Raw genomic sequence first — 21,761 nt, forward strand, 5'->3', positions numbered from 1 at the left:
AAGGATCTCAAAACTGGATTACAGAGGGTTGACAGTTGGTGTCCTAAGCCCCGCCCTCTGTTCAATAATGGTCATCCAAAGTGGACATAGATGGCTTCTTTCACTCCTCTTTCAAATCATCTGTCTTATCTGTCCTAAATGTGAACACTGGCATCCTCGAAAGAGTGACCTGTGTCCTTTAGATGCAGATGGATAGCCGAGTCTTGTACCCTGGTGATGGCTCTTCTATGTTGTGCCATGTGTTTATCCAGTCTCTCCAATGTAGAGGTCCTAGCATTCCTCACTGCACTGTATAGCATATACCACGTTGTTAAGTTTATGTTTAAGAGTTTTGTCTTTGGAATGAACCAGTTTGTATCTGAGTGTGTGGCTGGGAGTACACTGGGATGTCGTGCTTGGAGAAGACTGAGTTTTTCTGATAAACCGGCTACATAGGGGATGACAATGTTGTTGACTTTGTCTTTCTGATCCTCCCTAGTTGGTGTCTGATCTTCTTTTCTGTGCGTCTTTGCTGACTTGATGAAAGTCCAATTAGGATAACCACATGTTTTAAGAGCTTCCTTTACACGTGTGTGTTCCCTCGGTCCCGATTACTCCAAGTTTGTGTTCCAGAGGGTGGTGGGAGTCAAAGAGGAGGTATTGGTCCATGTGTGTGGGTTTCCAGTAAACTTCAGTGTTGAGGTTTCCATTCTCTTCAATGTGCACGGCACAGTCCAGGAATGGCAACCTGTTATCATTTGTGTCTTCCCTGGTGAACTTTATGTTTTATCCACAGAGTTAATGTCTGCGGTGAAGGATCCAAGAAGTATAATCCTTCACAGCTCACATCACTGGAGGTTTCCTCCGGTTATGAGGTTTTTCTGCCCACTGTTGCTTGCTCGTAGGCGGGTCATGTGATTGTTGAGGTTTCTTTCTGATACTGGAGGATCTTTACAATATAAAACACCTTGAAGCAACTGTTGTTATGAAATGGCACTATATACATAGAACTGAACTGAACTGACTTAACAGAACAAACATGATTTTGACTCACAAAAAAGTTTCTGAAAAATGATTACAGGGAGATAAAAGAAATGGTAAATGGGCTGGTTCTTATATAGTACTCTTTTACTCAAGCACTTTATACATGTCTCATTCACTTATTTACTACTCTCTACTTGTAGAGATTATAGCTAAGTACTTTCTAATTATCATTCACACAGATTCTGTGTGACACACACATTCTGATGAATGCATCAGGGGCAACTCAGAGTTCTTGCCCAAGGATGCTTTAGCATTCAGACTCAGCCTGGGATTGAACTACCAGCCTTCTGATTAGTGGATGATCTGCTCTAGCCCCTGAAGAGCAGCTACGTTGGTTTAAGATCTCAATAACCACAGCAAATCATAGATGCTTTACTTTACAGCACTTACATGAGGTGATGTCCAAGACAGCTGAGGTGGACTGGGACATGGCAGGCTCCACCTCCCTTCTTTCCTCCATTATTTGTTTGTCTTTGTCTTCTTTCTCTGCCATTGCTACTTCTTCCTCTCCTGTTCCCACATTTTTTACATCAGAGGTCCCACTCTCAGAATCTGATGGCTCCTCCTCCACTCCACCCACCTGGCCGCTGGAACGGGAAAAGCGGGAAAATAGGATTCCTCCAATTCCCTTTCCGAGACTTGCAGCACCTTAGGGGTAATTAGATTTATGCATTAGATCATCTTATTTTGTATTCCTAATCTAAAGTTCTTCATTAACAATATTTACTGTGTTCAAAAAAGTCGTGTGTCTTCTGCCCTTTTCTTCTTTCAACTGCTCCCTTTTGGGGTTTTCCGGATACCCACAACCAAGGTATTGGGCAGTAATGGAAAAAGCTGGATTGATGCACCAACCGTATTAATTCTCAAGGGAGCCTCAGGGAGTCACTCGAAGGGGGCAAAAGGGCAACAGGTTCATGACCCTTGTCTGTGGACCACAACTGTGGCAGCAAAATGTCACCTTGAAATGTTTGTTTTTATCGTTCTAGTGCTCTACAAATTTCATGACCTAAAAACGCTTGGCTTGTCTCATCTTAAATTTTTGGGAGCTTAGTGGAGTGAAGTTCTAATAGTGTTAGAAGCAGTACCTCTATATCTGCTGTGTAATATCAAATGTCTTTTATCCAGTTAAAGTTACTCTCCAGAGCTAATTGCTTCTATTGATTTGTTTAGAAAATGTTTACTGCCCAGTGCTGGGGCTGCTACAATATCAGCAGCTCAAGCATCTTCTGTTTCTCTCAGCTTACATCAGCTGATTTTACTTGGCGTTCATATCCATTTCAGATATTATTATTTCACTAAACTGATTTTTAAACATAAGAAGTTGAAAAAATCACATATATATATAATGTTCTCCTATCATCTATGACTCTATTGCCGAAATCCTCACCCATAATGCTGGCCTTGCCCAGGTTGGTGATTGACTCTCCATAGTGCCGCCGGGGCTGGGGGGGAGACGTGCAAGGGCTAGGGATGCTCTCTGAATCTGAGACAGACACAATCTCCTTCAGGGGATTGAGCAGCGTGGGCCGGATCAGATCATACAGTGCCGGGTTGGTAGTGTTGTACCTGCACATCACATCAACCTCTGCTCAATGAAACATTTCGCCCTTACTTAAATGACATGATAGTTATTACTACACACAAAACCAAAAAGTTTATTTTATTCTAGCCTTTACAGCTGGAAAACATCTTTTATATACAAGACACTTGACATTTCTTACCAGTGGATCTGAACAGGTGCAATGTTACTGTAGTGCTTTAAGATTAGAGGCTCCAGTCTGTACGCCTAAAACAAACAAATATTTAAACTCATTAGGTATTTTAAAGACACAATTTAATCATGACTGTAAGCTTGTCTTTAAATTTTTTAAATTTATATTAGTGTAATACTACCATAACCTTTTGTAACATTATCTTTGTCAGTATTCATTGAACAAGATATGAATAGCTTGATCATTAAAATAGGTACTTATTATCTCAGCAGGTTAATAAGATACATAACTGTGGCGCTTCAGCCACAACAGCTCCCACTTTGGACCCATGATACACACATCCTCTCTACTTTTAATATTTGGCTTCAAACGTTGCTTTTTGCTAAAGCATATTTGAATTTGAATTTATTTATTTAAAAGGGACAGTGCAGTTTTACGGAGCCCCGCAGGGGACATGGGAGAAAAAAAAATTAAGATGGACTTTTGCGAGATCTAACTCGGGATCTCGCAAAAGTTTTGCAAGATCTCGTAAAACAAACTTGAGATCTTGCAAAACCTTTGCGGTTTTGCAAGATCTCGCAAAAGTTGAATTCCAACAATTACTTAGTTGTAATTAGAGCTGGGCGATATGAGATTTTTTCATATCACGATATGTTTTTTTCATTTCAGGCGATAACGATATCTATCACGATATAAGCCAAATAACTATATTTGTAAGATTTAAATGTGCTGTTGCTCACAAGTAAAATGTGAAATAATCAGCAGCTTGTTTTTATTTAAATATTTATTTCCCATAATAAGTTCAACAGGGTAGATGTACTTAAGGAACATGAGACTTTTTCAGATAAATAAAGGCAAATATTGCAAACTACACAAAAGGCAGCCGCTAAAGCGTTTAAGTTTCAAAATAGAACAAACGAAACAGACTACTAAATTGTCAATTCCACTTAGAAACAAAATATTAATTCTAAAAATAAATCTTAGTTTGTTTTACAGAAGAACAGACAAAACTGACTAACTTTTGTCAATATCAAATAAACTGAGAACTACAAGGAAATTCTCAATCTCTCCTTGTTGTATAGCTTAGCTTTTCAAACAGCTTTAACAGTTACTTTAGTCTGACAAAAGCCGAATGACGAATTAGCGCTTCCAGTCAGAGACTGAGGCTACGTCCACACGTACACGGGTATTTTTGAAAACTGAGATTTTCCGTTTTCGTTTTAAAAAATAATCCCGTCCACACATAAAGGGAGAAATGAAGGAAAACGCTGCTATGAACATGCCAAAGCAGCAGGTGGCGCTCGATTCCTAACCGTGCAGAAATATTGGCCAATCAGAAGTCTAGAAGCCTTGGTGGGAAAAAGTAAACAAAGCTGGGGCATAGAAGCAGAACCGAGTCGTATGTGTGGACGGACAGTAACTGTGTGTATATGTAAGCATTTAAACACTGCAGGGAGTAGAATTAACAGTATTGTAGAAATTCATTTCACCGAAACAATAACGTGGCGCACAGTGTGACGCATGCACCAGTTCATTGTATTTCCAGACTTGCTTTCGGCACAATTTACAGTGCACGCTACTCTGTTTTTTGTCAGACTTGAAATAGCCGAAATACCTTCACACTACGGAACTTCTATGGCTCTTCCGTTCGACAATCTCTCCGGCGTTGGAACCATTATCTGTTTTCTCTTCGGTCACGCTCGGTTGATTTTTCTAGTCGGCACACTCATTTCCTCCATTACCCGCTGGCTGCTTCCCAAACAAACACACGTGCGGCTTGGCACTTGTGCTGTACGTAACAAGTCACGCGACGTGACGCTGCGGCTGTGATTGGTTCGGCTCTGCGCTACTTAGTTTGGATTGGCTGACCTTTTTTTTATTTTATTATTATTTTTATTTTATTTTTTAAGAGGACAAGAGCGGCGAGGTCTATCGCGATAGCTTAATTTCTCTATCGAGTAAAAGTTATATCGCGATACATATCGTTATCGTTCTATCGCCCAGCTCTAGTTGTAATATTACTCTTTCTGGGTCACAAAATAAACTTTTAAGATATTTTCAGGCGTGAATGTAGTTGTGTAAACGTCAGATATCTGCTCGGTTTACAAGACATCACGTATTTGCAAAAGTGCTCCATCTCGAAGCTAACGGGAGGTTGAGACCTACTACAGGCGGGAGGAACACCGCTTTCCCGGCACATCGTGCCTCGACCTCACGGTCGGCTTCGAGCTGGCGGCCTCCGAAGAATGCGGCTAAAACTTTTGCGAGATCTCGCAAAAGTTTTGTGAGATCCTGAGTTAGTTTTGCGAGATCTCGCAAAAGTCCGTCTTAATTTTTTTTTCTCCCATGTCCCCTGCGGGGCTCCGTACAGTGTAACATAGTCCAAGTAAAAAACATGAAACTGATGTAACGCACATAAGTTTCATGTTATGTGCGTTACAATAATTTTCAACAATTGTCCCTTGTTGGGATTACAATCAACATAGATACATTTTACAATAAAACATACATTTTCATAAAACCAAAATACATCATAAATACAATTACAATTAATAGATAATTAATTAATAATTAATTACAATTAAAATAAATTAAAAATCATTAGTTAAAATTACTACATCTCTGATTTCCCTTTAACAAAACTTTAACTTTCAATGTAAAGGATCTGATGTCTGTAATCAATTTGATTTCGGTTGGAAGTGTGTTCCACAGATGGCAAGCCTTTATGGAAAAAGCTGATATAGTTAGAGTTGGATCAGATAACCCTGAATCTTCCTTTAGTTGTGCTGCAATAGTTTCTTTTTCACTCACCAGTCTGCATTTAATTATTATTTATTATTAATCTCTGGCCAAACACACCCAACGTTATTTATAAACAGCAAGTGCTGACTTATATGTTTAACTGCTTAACATTAAAGACAGAATATATATATATATTAGGGGTGCAACGATACTCGTATCGATATTGAACCGTTCAATACAGTGCTTTCGGTTCCGTACGCATATGTATTGAACAATACAAAATGTTTCATTTATTTTATCAACTTTTCTTCTGACGATGCTGTCTGTGTTGAGCGCTCAGTGGATCTGCGTTCAACTACTCCGCCTAGGCTGCACTGTCGAGTGCAGATCCACTGAGCGCAGCGCAAGCTAGCGAGACAGAACCGAACCGTGAATTTTGTATATTGTTGCACCCCTACAGTTTTTCTCAGTCGCTTTGGTGCATTTCTCACAACAGAATTGAACTCTCCACCACTACTAAGGCACTTCTCAAAACAATTAGTGCAAACTGCAAAACATGGTGGATAACTTGCAAAAGTGAGTCACTCCATCAAAAAGAAAAGTCAGGTGTCCAAAATAAGTTGTCAATGCATCAACAACAAATCCCTTGAGCAAAACAGATAATACATTCATCAAAAGCAAGTACTTATATCAATCAAAGTGTCAGGGCTGTCACAATTACAAGTCATTACACCAGCACCTTTGGTCACAAAATCAAATGGTTTGAACATGTTCTCATTGTGACGGATTTCTTTGTAGGTGCTTCCCAATGACATGTCAAGTCTGGACAGCATGCATGGCATGTTGAAAACCATAAATTGTAAAGGAAAATCAAGACACTCCATATGCACTCTTGATAATATTTAATTGAAACTGTTCACAGCATTGTGCAAACTGGGGAAATACAGTAAATCAAACATTTTACAGCAAACATAAACTCACTTAGACAGTAAACCTCACTCCAGTGGTTATGAAACAAAAAAACAAAACTGAAAAACAGACACTGCTGCATATCAATCATTGATATCTAGACGCTCCCGTCTGTCTGCCCACATATTTGCATCAACATCACAGCGAATGTCAGCTCTATCGATGCATCGGGGAAAGTATCTTCTGGAGTGTCAACTCCACTCTCTGCAGGACTCTGCTGTGATGTCATCACAAGCTGCATCCATAGCTGCTAGCAGGGTCATTTGGGTATGTGGATGCCTGTCATATACCTTCCACCTCCAGAAAGAGAAAAACTCCTCAATTGGATTTAGGAATGGAGTGTAAGGAGGAAGAAACTCCATAAGTATCCTGTCGTGTGCTGCAAACCACTGCCCGACTACAGCAGAGTGATGGAAGCTAACATTATCCCAAACCACTACATACATTGTCCGATTGTCACCAGGATCATCCCTTTCATTTTGTGGGATTAGGTCCCTATAAAGAGCGTCCAGAAAAGCCAACCGGTGTTGTGTATTGTATGCACCAATACGAGGAATATGGGTGTGAACGCCATTTTCTGAGATTGCTGCACACATTGAAATATTTCCTCCTCGTTGGCCTGGGACATCAATGGTGGCTATTTCTCCAATGTGATTTCGTTCACGCCTTTTGCAAGATTGAATCCCGCTTCGTCAAGATATACAAACGTGTGCAGGGGTTTCATGGAAACTCCTTAAAAATAGGGTTTTCAAAATGGGTGTACAAAGTGTTTGACAAGATGTTCAACAATTTTGAGTGCACTGACACAAGCAATGAAATGAAGACTATTAGTTGTGAGGACAATGACTATTCAGCCGGTACAAGTATGAATAATTGTGACATTCATGATAAAAGAAAGGAGATAGTGATGAATAGGAAGTCAAACGTGACCATTCTTTAGATATTTGTACTCACTCAACTGCTTCATGTCCAAAGGCATTTGCCTTTGGACGCAGTGAACGTGAAACCGCCACAGGGTTGTGCCAAAACGACTACATGTTGTGGTGGTTGAACTAACTGTTGTGCAATGTTTAATTCTGTTGTGAGAAATGCACCAAAGCGACTGAGAAAAACTGTAATATATATATCATTTGCCTGACATGGTCCACGTCAGCTGTTGAGGAACCAGGGCACCTTGGTGAGAAAAGAAATGGGTGTGACTTAATTTCTAATCTGTGGAATTCTTCCTGTCTTCAACTTGTCTTCTTACACTCACCCCAACTGGTCGCAGCAGATGGCCGCCCCTCCCTGAGCCTTGTTCTGCTGCCGTTTTCTTTCTATGTTAAAAGGGCGTTTTTTCTGCCCACTGTCACCGAAGTGTTTGATCATAGGGGGTCATCTGATTGTTGAGGTTTCTCTGTATTGTTGTTGGGTCTTTACTTACAATATAAAGTGCTTTTAGGCGACTGTTGTTATTGTCGCTGTATAAATAAAACTGAACTGAAACGAGTGACTCACCACAGGGTCTGTAGGGTGGAATATGTTAAAGAGGCGATTGCAGATAGATTTTGGAAGGATGTGGTCCTGCATGCCATTGTTTCCAGGACGGATTCCTCGCAATGCTAAGAATACAGCCAGAGGAGACCCCATGCAGAAGAAATTCTCTACCTGCAATACAGAGAACAGGGTATCATTAGAGATATTAGAGATATAGTCATTGCTCCTCACAGGCATTTACACTACAAGTGAAGCTCCCTCAGATTGTGATTCTGTGAGCATTTGACATGCTAGGAATGTTTGTACTTTAAATATGAAGGCCGATTTATACAACAATGTTTTTAGGCTGAAATACAGGGAGACTATAGCTGCAATCAGATCTATGACAAAAGATGAATAGAATGGCATAATAGCAACCCATCATTTTTGATATGCGGTTCACATTTTGTCACACTTTAATATTTCAGATCATCAAACAATGTTAGTATTAGACAAAGTTCATTTCAGTAAATATTAATTTTTTAAATGATGATTTCATTCGGCACCAGGAAGCAAAGTTGCAGTCCTACACAACTCTTTGTGGCTTCTCTCCTCTTGTTATCCCTTCAAAACCCCATCCCCTTAGAGACTGTGTCAGCTCCCAAACAAAAAAACCCCTAAAAATCAGGAAAAAAATTACTTAGAATCACAAAGAGTACCTGAACGCTACATCCACAGATTATCTTGTTAATAATTTTACATCCTCACTACGTATGACACTGGTTACTGTAGCTCCTGCGAAAAATAGAGCCTCAAATCAGAAGGACTTGACTCCCTTGAATAATTCTCAAACGCGTAGCTAAAGCAGATAACTTTTAAGCTGTCACAAATTTAGAAGACAATCGTTTAGCCTGGAGAAAGTTTGCTGCTTTATAAGAAAGCCCTCTGTAAAGCTAGAACATCTTACTATTCATCACTGATTGAAGAAAATAAGAACAACCCCAGGTTTCTCTTCAGCACTGTAGCCAGGCCGACAAAAAGTCAGAGCTCTGTTGAGCCAACCATCCCTTTAATGTTAAGTAGTAACGACGTCATAAACTTCTTCACAAATAAAATTTTAACCATAAATTAATTTGTAGTACTTTCCAGACTGATAGATATTTTTGTTTCTTTTCTGCTTAGATCGTGAAATGATGTGTCCTTTTTTGGGCTCTTTCTACCTACTTCACTTTGTCAGACAGGTTCTATTTAAGTGACTTTGTGATTCAGTGGGTCAGACAATAATCGGGTCTGGGTGTCACTAGGGACTATGGAAGCCTGTAATCCAAAATTTCGAGTTATCTTTCTCAAAATTACGAGTTACTTTTCTCAAAATTTCGAGTTAATAAGTCGAAATTTCAAGTTAATCAGTTGAAACTTTAAGAAAACAAGTCAAAATTTTGAGTTAACAACTCAAAATTTAGAGTTATGGATACTTTTTTTGTTCCGGAAATGGGCTTCCATAAGTTACATTGAAGTTGTCTTTCCATAAAATGTTGTTATTCACAGTTAATTTGTGATTTATTGAGGGGGATTACTTTTTCACACAGTGCCAGGTAGCTTTGGATTGGTTTTTCCCTTAATAAATGAAATCATCATATAAAACTGCATTTTGCATTTACTTGATTTATCTTTGTCTTGTATACAAATGTGACACAATTCAGTGTGACAGCCAGTTTGCCATACATAAGAGTATTTTTCTACCAACTAAAGACATCTGAGTGTAAATTTGCAACACAAAATGACTGTCACAGATGATCCATAGTCCTTTTTGGACATGTCTGAAAATCATCACTTCATGAGCACCGAGCTGGGGCCTGCCGACCACCCTTCTGCCTACGTCCAGCAGCTGAAAGATGCGGCTATGTGGTAGCTGCAAACAGGGAAGGTGGCTGGACAACAACAGCTACAGGAGCTGGTCATCACGGAGCAGTTTGTGAGGGATTGAGATGAGTAAATGAGATGTCACAGGCCAGTGAGCTCGAAGGCAGGTGGTTCTTAGCAGGTCGTCACTTTGGCTAAGAACCACCTTGCTGTGCATATAGGGGAACACACTGAAGCAAACCAGGCTACCCATCTAATACCATGGACTGGACCTAAAGTCACTGTCCCTGCTTTACTGCCATGAGTCCAGTTGCTTGCTGGAACTGCACCCAGCTTGCCTTGGGCAGGAGTGCTGCAAGCATGGAGTGACCCTGTCACTTCTAAAAATAAGTGCCCTCATAGGTGGTGGTGGTACAGGTCACTTCCAACACCTTTTCCCAGTCAGGGGGGCACCAAACAGTGTTGTGATCAAAATGCAAAGGGGATATACATTGTGACATGATAGATTCAGACTACATTCAGTCCCTGACTCAAAGGGATCTGGTTCACACATTTTAAGTGTGTAAATGGGGATATTTACTGATATGCAGTAGCATCAATGTAAAATAGGTACAACGGTAAAATGCCAGTAGCCCGATCCCATTGGCCACATATTTGGGTGCATGTGCACACTTAACCACATAAATCCAGCTCACATTCCAAAAGCACCTTTGTGCTCTTTACCACTTATGGAGGTCATGTTTGAACAAACTGGCATGGATTTCACTGGGTCGTTTCATCAAGCCATTTGTGATAAGTTCAGGTGGACTGTGCAATTCGATATTACAAAGCAAAGCACCATAATATTTCTGCAAGAAATGCCAGATGAATGACAGAGCTGAGATGAGTCCCTTCTAACTACCTTTTTTAATCAGCCCAGAAGGCATGTGTTGCCAAGTTGCATCTTCCAGGTTACAATAATTTCATACAACATCATGTTAAGACTTCCCAATGGTGACGGTTTGGTCAAGACTTTATAGATTGCCAGAACACAAAAAGTAGTTCTGAAAGAATTTAAACTAAATCTGGAAATGAAGGTAGTAGGAGTAATAGTGCCTGGTGTAGTCCTATTGTTATTGTCATGAAGAGGGATGGGTCTATAAGGTTCTGTGTTGACTATCCCAAGGTGAATGCTGGTTTACAGTTTGCTGCCTACCTCATGCCCTGGATTGATGAGCTCCTTGAACAATTGGGCACCGCTCAACTTTTCATGACACTGGATTTAACCAAGGCCTTACTGGCAGATTTTCTTATCTCCAGAGTACAAGGAAAAAATGCCTTGGTTTGGTGCCCCGGCCTGTTGCATCCCAATACTACAAATGCTACTTTCTACGAAGATTAAATGATCAGCCACAGAAAAACCTGAGCATAGCATGTACAGTGGGTAAGCACAGTGCTGGAGCCCTTGAAGCAAGCTGGACTTATTCCCAGCCTGAAGAAGTGCAGGATTGGACAGAGGCAGGTGCACTGCCCTTGGGAAGTGGGCGAATATCCTCTCATGTGGACAAGATGGGATTGGCTTGTTACTATCAGAAGTTCATCCCACATTTCACGGATGTGAATAGCCCATAACTAAACACACCGAGAATGGTGGTCCATCTTGGGTCTGGTGGACCGATTGGTGCCAAATGGCTTTTTATAGGGTGAAAATAGCCCACTAGTGGAACACCCTGATCAACAACTTCTCTGTCCCTTTTATTTCGCACATTGATGTGTTGAACAGAGGGTTGGGGGCTTATTTTTTTCCAGTTGGTGTGTGGGGTTAACTCTCAGTGCTTTACATCAGAGAGAAACTTAGTAATTTAATATAGCATACCAAGTTTGGACCATGCCACACTGCAGTTGCTCCACTACATAAAGGATGCCAATGTCCAGATCACTCGATGATGACTGTGGTTAACTTCTCTTTCACTGGGGAAGGGGTTAGAGCAAATAACTTCCCGCCCTAAGTTGGGCAGTGGGGGTGCGTGGCTGTGGGTTATGGTTTGTGGCTTTGCAGTAGCAGGGAAAGGTAGGGCAGGATGACCGAGGGTTCCTGCATCAGTTGCAGAAAGACACATAGGGTGTGCAAATTAGTTTTTTCCCTATATAGTACATGTTGAGCACAATAAGCAATAAGGAAGGGGGCAAATACTTTTTGACTGCACTGTGGGGCTGAAGGAACGCAGTGGTGGACAAACTAAAGCAGTGGGAATGAACACTATCCATGAGAGTATATTCCCAGAAAGTTTTATAATAAAGATCTGTGTGTGCAAATCTGCTCTGTTTGAGGAGAAACTGCTACACCATCTTTACCTTGAATTTCAGGGCGGGCACTGGAACACAAGACGAAGTCTGCAGACCCTGGAACTGATCCTCTAAGTCCCTCAACCTGGACAGGATGACGGATACCATTTATTATGCCAGTGTAAAGCAGTTGACATGACTTTCAGCCGAAAACATTCTAATACATAATGAAAAAACAAAGGCTGATGTGAAAATTGTGACCCGAAAAATGTGTGAAAAATCTGAAACTGAATAAAATAAAACTGTTTCTCCAAGTCAATGACAAAACCATAGTGATATCTCTGACAGAGATTATCAAACTCTCAAGCTATATTTTATTGAGCATTGATCCTTATAAAGATATTTGTTCCCTACATTTTGAGCGGCTCCAAGCCATTCTGCTGATGAAGGCCACTTAAACAAAGAGTTAACCTTTATATTGTATTAATACACAAGTATTATACAATTATATTACACAAGTGATTAAATATTTCTCTCTCCCTTCCTATATAATGAAAAAATGTGGAAGAATAAAGAGGGTCTCTCCTCAAACTCCTTTGTGCCATTAGGTACACTTTTTGCTGAAACAGATGGGGACTGACTCCTTACCTGTTTCAGACAAAAGCCAGAGGAGTACCTGAGGCGCGTTAGTCTCAGTTGCTCCTGAAGGTGGTGCTTTTCATCAGTAGGCCAGTGGATCTGTGGATCCTCTGGGTCTAGGGCTTCTGGATGATGAAAGCGAACTGGATCCCAGCCTGTCATTATGTCAAAGGTGATGACGCAGCCCAGTGAGTGAGACACTATGGACACCTTCCCATTTTTCTCAAAGTCTGGGTTCCGTGAGCAGAAGAGTGAGTACAGACGATTCAGTTCCAGAGTCAATCCCCTGGTAATCTACACAAACAAAACAACAGCATGTGTGCACAACACCATGAGATATAAGTTTAATTATGTCAATCAGATTCAAATAGATATGATTATATTTGATGTTTTAGGGTCATTTTGATCGGCCGGTAGACCAGTGCTGCATAGCCAGTCTGGATTACAAAATCTTAACCAGATTTTAAGTGTGACAAAGTTTGGTTTAGCCTAATAGGAGTAATGCTGAGTGCCAGCAGGGAAGCAGTTTATTCAACACACTGATCACAATTTAGAATCACCAATTAATCCAACATGCATGTCATGAAGCAGGAGTACCTGGAGGAAAGCCACACAACTTGCTACAGAAAGGCCAGGCTTCACATCACAAACCACTGCACCAGCTCCCTGCAGCACCATATCAGTGAGGGGACAAAGGCTAGCCCTTAGGAACACGGTTTGTAGTAAGAATACTTATTTATTGTTATTGTTTTTCATTTATTAGCACATTGAAATAAAAGGTTAAAATAAAATAAAAGTTTTATCGTTGTCATGTGTTGAGTGTGAGAAAAGTGAGGATCCAAATGTAGACATTCAGAGACTTACTGAGGTAAACTAAAAGTAAGGTGTTTTATTTGGCCGATTGCAAAAATGCATGTGAAACAAAGTGCAAAGGGAAACTGAAAACTATTAACTAAATTATTAAACTATTAAATGTGATATCAATTAAGCATTTGGGAAATCCACTAACTCCCTGTACTAAAGGGAAAATTAACTGGAACATGTAAGTGACACACTCTGTAAGCGAATCATGACAAAGGTGGTGGATCAGCCAAAAACTACACAGGCGGAGCTTGTTGATGATATGAAGGCAGTCGGGACGACAGTCACGAAGGATTTCTCCATTAAGTACTAAGTCATGTTTTGCTTGGGGATCAAATTTATGTTTTTTGGTTGGCGTAGGATTTTTTGTTGATATCCTATTTTTTTTCATTAAACGAACCTACCATCAAAATAAGAGACTGGTCATTTCTTTTTAAGTGTAAGTGTAACAACTTTGACTTACACTTTAACCTCAATAGCTCATCAGTTGGATCAGCCCACAATGGGCAATCTTTGCTCACCACGTGCATCAGTGAGACTTGCCTCCTCATGACCAAGTCGCTGGATCACCACCCATTCCTTCCTTTTGACCACTTTTGATTGATACTGACCACTGCAAACTAGGAACACCTCACAAGAGCAGCAGTTTTGGAGATGCCCATTTTCAGCTGTGAGGACAAAATGTTGAATTGCTCACTATTATATCCCACCCACTAACAGGTGCCATGAAGAAGATACAAGAGAAGAAGCATGAACTAAACCTCTTCTGAGAACATGCATTTGTATTTGCTTTAAACCAAAGGGCAATTTCTTTGATATATATATATATATATATATATATATATATATATATATATATATATATATATATATATATATATATATATATATATATATATATATATGTAAAAGTTCAAAGACATTTGATAAGTCAGAGATTTCTGACTGGCAAAAGTACCTTCGCCAAGGTAAACAGACTGTTGCTGATTATTATGTAGACTTCTGAATCTTAGCTGACTAGGCAGGCTGGGAAGAGAAAGACCCTCATTTTTACATGGATGAAGTAAAAATCTCAGAAGTGAATTCGCTGCCAAAGACTTTCTAATGTGTACTTGATTTATTGATACCTGAATGTGCATTAGGATCAGTGATCACATTCAGGTGCAGAGATGACTGCCAGACTCCCAGGATCCACCGACCTCCAAAAGTGCTTACCCAGATGCTCTTTCTCTGTAAGTTCTTTCTATCTAACATTTAGAGAACTCCTTGGGGTTAGTGTCTTGCCCAAGGATATTGGAGAAGACGAGGATTGAATAATCAACTTTCTGATTAGTAGGCTGCTCTACCACCTGAGCTACAGCTACACTGAATGTTGAAATGGTGGGGCTTTTTCACTCACCTCATCTCTGTACAGAGGACTTGTGTAGTACATGATGTCCATGGCACTGCTGTTCAACATGTCTCTTAGACCTCTAACCTTGTCTGGAGTGATGGAGTCCACTGTGTCTGTAGGAAGAACATCGAAATACATAAGACATAGTTGTCAGAAGTTCCCAGAGCAAAATGAATTACTTTTTAATGCTTCTGCATATACTTGAGTAGACATTATGATTCTGGCTTGCAATGTATAGATATGGCAAAACTCAGTAGTATTGTCCCTCTGTCCAACATGAATATTAGCGAGTAAACCACAACATGAAACCACTGACAGGTGAAGAGGATAGTACCATCATCAGCAAGTGTCAGGAACATTTTTCTCACCAGTGCTACTGACTTTTTCCTCCTTGTTTTGTAGCATTCAACAGTATGCTACAAAACTTCTCCTCTTTTGGTCCCTTTCGTTTGCTGCATTCATTTCTGTAGTTAAAAGTTGCTTTTGGGGGAAAAGTAAGTATGAGGAGGAAGTATAAGGATGATAGATGGATAGTTTTTCAGTGTCACTCTGAGAAAGAACCTTTCTAGTTTCAAAGATGTTGTGCAAATGGAAGAAAACAGTTGTTGTTTAATATGTACCCTGAAGGACGTATCCTGGTCAAAAAAGGTTCCTCACAGTGTTACTGGAGGCCAAGGTAATGCCATCCAGAGTAAGAATCTGGTTTCATATCCATATTTGTAAGCTGTTTAAGGCCAAGTGAATTCATCTCATGTAATAATAATGGATTGGATTTATATAGCGCTTTTCAAGGCACCCAAAGCGCTTTACAATACCACTATTCATTCACTCTCACATTCACACACTGGTGGAGGCAAGCTACAGTTGTAGCCGCAGCTGCCCTGGGGCAGACTGACAGAAGCGAGGCTGCCATATCGCGCCATCGGCCCCTCTGGCCAAGACCAGTAGGCAAGTAGGGTAAAGTGTCTTGCCCAGGGACACAACGACCAGGACAGAGAGCCCTGGGATCAAACCGGCGACCTTCCGGTTACAGATGCGATTCCCAACCCCCTGAGCCACGGTCGCCCACACTCATGTAAACAATAACGTGGCGCACAGCGTGACGTGAAAAAAGGCACATACCTTTGACATTGTGTGACGACCTCTGTACTCCTCGTCCACACGTAAATGCAAAAAAGGAGTTTTTAAAAATCTGTTTTCGGTGATTTGAAATGCCGTGTACGTGTGGACGAAAGGCCCAAACGCATAGAAACAGCTGCGTTTTCAAAAATACCCATGGAGGTGTGGACGAAGCGGTATTTGGGGGGGGCAGCAAAAAAAGTTTGGGAACCACTGAATTAGAGAATTAGAGGTATTTATGTCTTTAAGACATTCCTGCAGTTTAACTAATTGGTGTGTGTTATCTGGCTAGACAGAGTTGGGTGCCATCTGTATAGCAGTGAAAATGTACGCTATGCCTTCTGATGATATTGCCTAAGGAAGGCATGTATCATGTAAACAGAAATTGGTCCTAGCATTGAACCTTCTGGAACTCCATATTTGACCATAGACAGCTCACACAATTTTCACCACAAACTCATGAGCTGTGCTCTAAAACTTTTTAGTGAAGGACCTATATAAATTCAGCTAAATACACTTTTTCTAGTTCATTTGATCCCTTACAGTACAGTCTTTTGGTAAATTATAGATAGATAGATAGATAGATAGATAGATAGATAGATAGATAGATAGATAGATAGATAGATAGATAGATAGATAGATAGATAGATAGATAGATAGATAGATAGATAGATAGATAGATAGATAGATAGATAGATAGATAGATAGATAGATAGATGGTCTACTTATGAAGTAGACCATCTGAGCGCTTTGTGTTTCCATCTGCTGACTAGCTTCATGGTGATGCTGATTTCCTTTTCTAGCAGGACTAAATGGTTTGCTGAATAAGTTCTTACTGAGGTTGATGGGCAAGGCAGCTTGTCCGACCTGAACCCCAGAAAGAATCAAAAACACAGATGAGCTATCAAAGCAATCTGGGCTTAACAGAGCTGATCACCTCTATGCCACGCTGCATCGACGCCATAAAGGATATTTCATGAGCTATAAGGTCATCATGGGCTGTAAGCTAATCATCAAAATAAAAAAAGGAAAAAGCTAAATATATATTACAATATTGTAATTCTTTATTTAGTTTTTGCACTAGTATTTAAAAATCTTAATAGAAATTCAGTTAAAGATCAGAATACAGAACAAAACACGAGGATGATGGTAGATTTCTTTTCTTAAAAGTAATCCAGCATGGCACTAAATCACTCCCTGTAAAAAAGAATTTGTCACATTTCTTGTTATATTACTTTTGGATTACTCAGTAATATGCCCTGAAGTGCACTCTGACACAACGACCAGATAACAATATAAACCTGAGCTATAGTCTCCCATGCTGACACAAATCACTATCCTAATCAGGACATACATGTGCTCTTTTTCTTAGTCTTTACATAAAACCACAAAAACAACATCACAAAGCAGCTGAAAACCAGCTCAAAGGAATTCCCTCAGTGATTTTACTTTAGAATATATACGGACAGAAATGAAGTCTGCAATGCTGCAAGCCTGACTGCTCATCACCACTTTTGTTGACTGTTAAGGTTCAGGCTCTGGCTACATCCTGGTTCAGCATATGCTCAGCTTTAACATCACTCTGGATTCTTCTGTAGCTTTATGTCAGCATGCTGTTTGTGTAGACGTATGCAAAGAGCAAGAGTTGTATTGGTTTTGTCCCAGATGCAGTTTGCACTCTACCAGCGTACTTTTGCCTTTTTGTGCAATTAAAATCAAAGTAAAGTCCATATTTCCATTCCTCAGAAAAACATTGTTGTAATTTAGTCTGCCTCTGGTGTGGTATTGAGAAATTTTGAAAGTCTTTCACTGCATTACCTAATGTGGATAGTTGTTCAAGAGCCAAAGACCACTTGTGGAGAGCTACAGAAAGACCTGGAATCAGCAGGTACAATTGTTTTGAAGAAAACAGTAAGTAATGCACTCAACCGCCATGGACTGTATGCATGCATCTACTAGGATGATGAAGATAAAACGCCGGTGGATGTGTGATACTGAAAACAGGAAACTCTCAACTGTTTTCAGAGAAAGAAAATAATGGCTCAGCCAATCTGTTGACCTCAATCGCATTTAGAATCTATGGCGAGTACTAATGCTCTGAGTCCATAAAAGGGGCCCACAGAGCCTCAGAACCTGAAGACTATTTGTGTGGAAGAATTATCAAGCATCACACTGCACGCGACTAGTTTCTCCATACAGGAGGCATCTTGAAGCCGTCATCACCAACAAAAACTTTTGTACAAAGTGGTAATTGCATTTCGGTAAGCATGTTCAATACCTTTTTTTGGTGTCATTTCTCATTATTACACATTAACTACTTAATTTATATATAGATAAGATATTTTTATTGATGCCCATGGGGAAATTGACTTACAGCAGAAGACACCTGACATTCAAAAACACCACATAAAAAACAAACACATCACCTTAAAAAACATAAGCACACAATACATAGACACTTTGGCTTTCCTTATATCTTAGGGATGATTTTATACCACACCAACTTGGCAGCCTATGTGTTGCTTATGTTCAGAATTTTGATGGCTTGAGGAAAAAAAGATCATTTGGACGTATTTTCTGTGAACAAAGTGGGACAATAGCGCTGTGCAGATAATAATAATCCAATAATAGAAAAGGTAAGTGGATGCCTTACATCACTCACAATATTATTTGCTTTACTCCATGCCCAGTCCCTAAAAATGCTTTCTAAACTTGCAGTTTAGAAATGTAATAGCAATGCAGTTCCAGGCAACTTACTAGCTAGTATCACTGCCTTTCTAGTCATCTTTTTCTGTGCCTCAGAGACATTTTCCAAACCAACAAATAATACAAGAACTAAACACACTTTTAATAAAAGCCCAACAAAACATATGAAGCATTTTAGTTATGTTTTATGGTCGAGCATAACGCCCAGACATTTGTATTCAGTCACACACTGGATCAGCTCTCCATTTAATTTAGGCTGGGATACTGGATTCCTCCTAAAATCTACTGGCATTTGGTCTTTGTGGTGTTGAGGACAAGATTTGCCCTCTCACACCATTTAATAAAATATTCAAGAACTGGCCCATCCTCCCCATCATACACGAGGCTCTCTAAAGCTGTATCATCTGCATAATTAATAAAAAGTCTGTTTTGAAAGGTGCTATTACAAGACTTGGTATACAGAATAAACAACAATGGAGATAAAACAAAGCCCTGATGGGAGCCTGTTGAAATGGTCAGTTTGTCAGAAAGTTGAGTTACCATTCTGACCAGCTGTGTTCTACTCCAAAGAAAATCAATAAGCAAAAATTCTTTTTCCAATTTATCTGCTAAAATAATCAGTAAGATTGTGTTGAAAGCAGAGGAAAAGTCCACAAATAAAATCTTGGCATGAGTCTTTGCTTTTTCCAGATGAGCATGTAGTAAGCAGCAAAATTAATACAGCATCTTCCACCGCTCTCTAGGGTTGATAAGAAAATAGCATGAGGTCTATAAGACCTTGAGTTTTCGATACCATGTACCTTTTCACCACATGTTCAAAACATTTTATGGCCAGAGATGTGGGTGCAACTGATCTGAAGTCTTTTGGAACCAAAGGTCTAGGGAACTTTGGAACAGGAACAGTTACTGACACTTTCCAGATATTTGGTATCGTATGACTGTTAAAAGAAAATCAAACAAAAAAAACTGAAAAATATTTTTCAAATACTCCCACAGACATTGTCAGGATCTGAACTTTTTGGGGGTTTACAGCCTCCGAAAACTTGCAATACTTTTGATTCTGTAATAAAGTCCAAGGGAGGAGTTGGTGAGGACGGCAACTCAACAGGACAGTCATTTCTGCTGCCACTATCAAAGCAGCAGAAAAGGGTGTTTAGTTGATTGGCCATCTCCAGACCCTCACTAACCTGCAGGTTGAGGGAAGCCTTCCCCCTACCTTGATGTGGGACATTTATCATGGGTTTGATACTCTGCCGCGCTTCTCTGGAATTACTAGATGTGTCACAGCACCCTCTAACTTTTGATTGTACTTTTAATTTGTCTCTGGAGGTCACTTCTGGCTATGTCATCATAGTCTTTAAAAGTCTTTTTCTTCATTTGTATAACCTTTACAAGTTTTGGATGGGACCACTAAATTCACACAGAAATGTATATAATCAGTCACCTGTTTGGTACAGTCATTAATGTTAGCACTTTTAAATACTTAGACATCTATGGTTTGATTTCTTTGCATGTGTGGATTAGATGGGTTGTTACCAACATCTAGTGAGAATTTTATGTCATTAGCGCCTCTAGAAATATAAATATATTTTACATAGAAAAACTGTGATGTGTTCAATGCTTATTTACCCACTGTATATGTTCAACATTTGACATAGAAAAAAAAAAGTGCTGAACAAAAATAAGATTCACTAAGTATTTATGCAAATTTTGATCCTGTTTTAGAAGATGAAACTCTGAGTCAGTTTAATGTAAAGTGTTGTAAGCAGGCTTTTCACACGTGCTGTAGCAGAAAAAAAACTGCATAATAAGCTTGCGAGCAATCCAAAACAAAAGTGTTGTAAAGCATACCTCCATCGAGACACAGTTTGGACCTCCACTCCACAGGAAGGAACTCTACATGCTCTGTGGTGCGATCTGAGAAGTGTTTCTCCTCCATCTTTCTGGCAGCATCTCTCATCCTATCCAGCAATTAAAAATAAATAAACTGTTACTTCCAAAATTACTCTAATTTTAATTTGTTATCTGTTCTTGCAATGGAAACACCATAATTTCTCACATGCTGGTGTTCCTGATAATGCGACCCTGGTCCATCTTCTGGCCAATGCCATGCACCACAAATACAATGTGTGTGGTTTCAGGTGGGGTGTCTTCAGGTGCAGCCTCTTCCACGTACCCTCGATGGAGACGTGTCCCACTGCTGGAGGCTGAGGACGTGAGAGACAGGTACAGGGCTGTGAAAAAAGTATTTGCTCTCTTCCTGTTTTTTTTTAGTCCATCCAGCCATTCATCCATTTTCTTCTGCTTATCCAGGGCCAGGTCGCGGGGGACGCAGTTGAATGCCTTCTTCACATGTACTTCACATGTATACTGGTAGTCAAACTCCCATGCAACCTCAAATATCCTCAAAGGGATAGGGAGCTAGTCCAGTGTTACGTGAACAGGACAAAAACTGCATTGTCTCTCTTGTATCCGAACTTTGACTAATGGACGGACCCTACTTTCCAGCACCCCCCCTATAGTTGGAGCACCACTCTGGTCTGCCAATACAACGGTACCACTTGAGATCGCCACATGACATTGTAGAGGCGTGTCAACCAAGACAGCCTTACAACATCCAGAGCCTTCAGGAACTCAGGGTGAACCTCATTCGTCCCAGGGGCTCTACCACCAAGGAGCTCAGTAGCCTCACCCCCAGTGATGATTGAGTCATGCCCCTCATCTGCTTCCTCTATGGAAGACCTTCCAGTGTGATTAAGCAGGTCCTCAAAGTATTCCTTCCACTGCCTAACAATATCCTCGGTTGAAGTCAGCACACCACCCCATTATTCACCGTGTGGGTAAAGCACTGTTCTACCCCTCCTGACTCACATGACGGTTTGCCAGAACCACTTCAAGGCAGTCCAAAGTTTTTTTTCATGGCCTTACTAAACTCCTCCCTCACCCGAGTTTTTGATTTAGCCACTGCCTAAGCCACATTCCACTTGTCCTGCTGGGACCCATCGGCTGTCTCC

The 21,761-nt window shown here is 40.2% G+C and overlaps 1 protein-coding gene across 1 annotated transcript in view; it reads right to left on the reverse strand.

Annotated features, from left to right (window-relative positions):
- The window catches only part of ddhd1b (DDHD domain containing 1b), a 33,569-nt gene that overhangs the window by 6,914 nt on the left and 4,894 nt on the right, over positions 1-21,761 (reverse strand). The window contains exons 4-12 of the mRNA XM_085382290.1: positions 20,807-20,954; positions 20,599-20,708; positions 14,929-15,035; positions 12,706-12,962; positions 12,099-12,174; positions 7,944-8,093; positions 2,745-2,809; positions 2,411-2,589; positions 1,414-1,671 (exon numbers count right to left, since the gene is read on the reverse strand). Coding sequence (XP_085238416.1) covers positions 1,414-1,671; positions 2,411-2,589; positions 2,745-2,809; positions 7,944-8,093; positions 12,099-12,174; positions 12,706-12,962; positions 14,929-15,035; positions 20,599-20,708; positions 20,807-20,954 — 1,350 coding nt within the window. The remainder of the gene's footprint in view (positions 1-1,413; positions 1,672-2,410; positions 2,590-2,744; positions 2,810-7,943; positions 8,094-12,098; positions 12,175-12,705; positions 12,963-14,928; positions 15,036-20,598; positions 20,709-20,806; positions 20,955-21,761) is intronic.

The sequence above is a fragment of the Rhamphochromis longiceps genome, linkage group LG15 (genome assembly GCF_057381845.1).
Source record: "Rhamphochromis longiceps isolate RC_006_pf linkage group LG15, R_longiceps_female_GT1.1, whole genome shotgun sequence".
NCBI classification, from domain to species: domain Eukaryota; kingdom Metazoa; phylum Chordata; class Actinopteri; order Cichliformes; family Cichlidae; genus Rhamphochromis; species Rhamphochromis longiceps.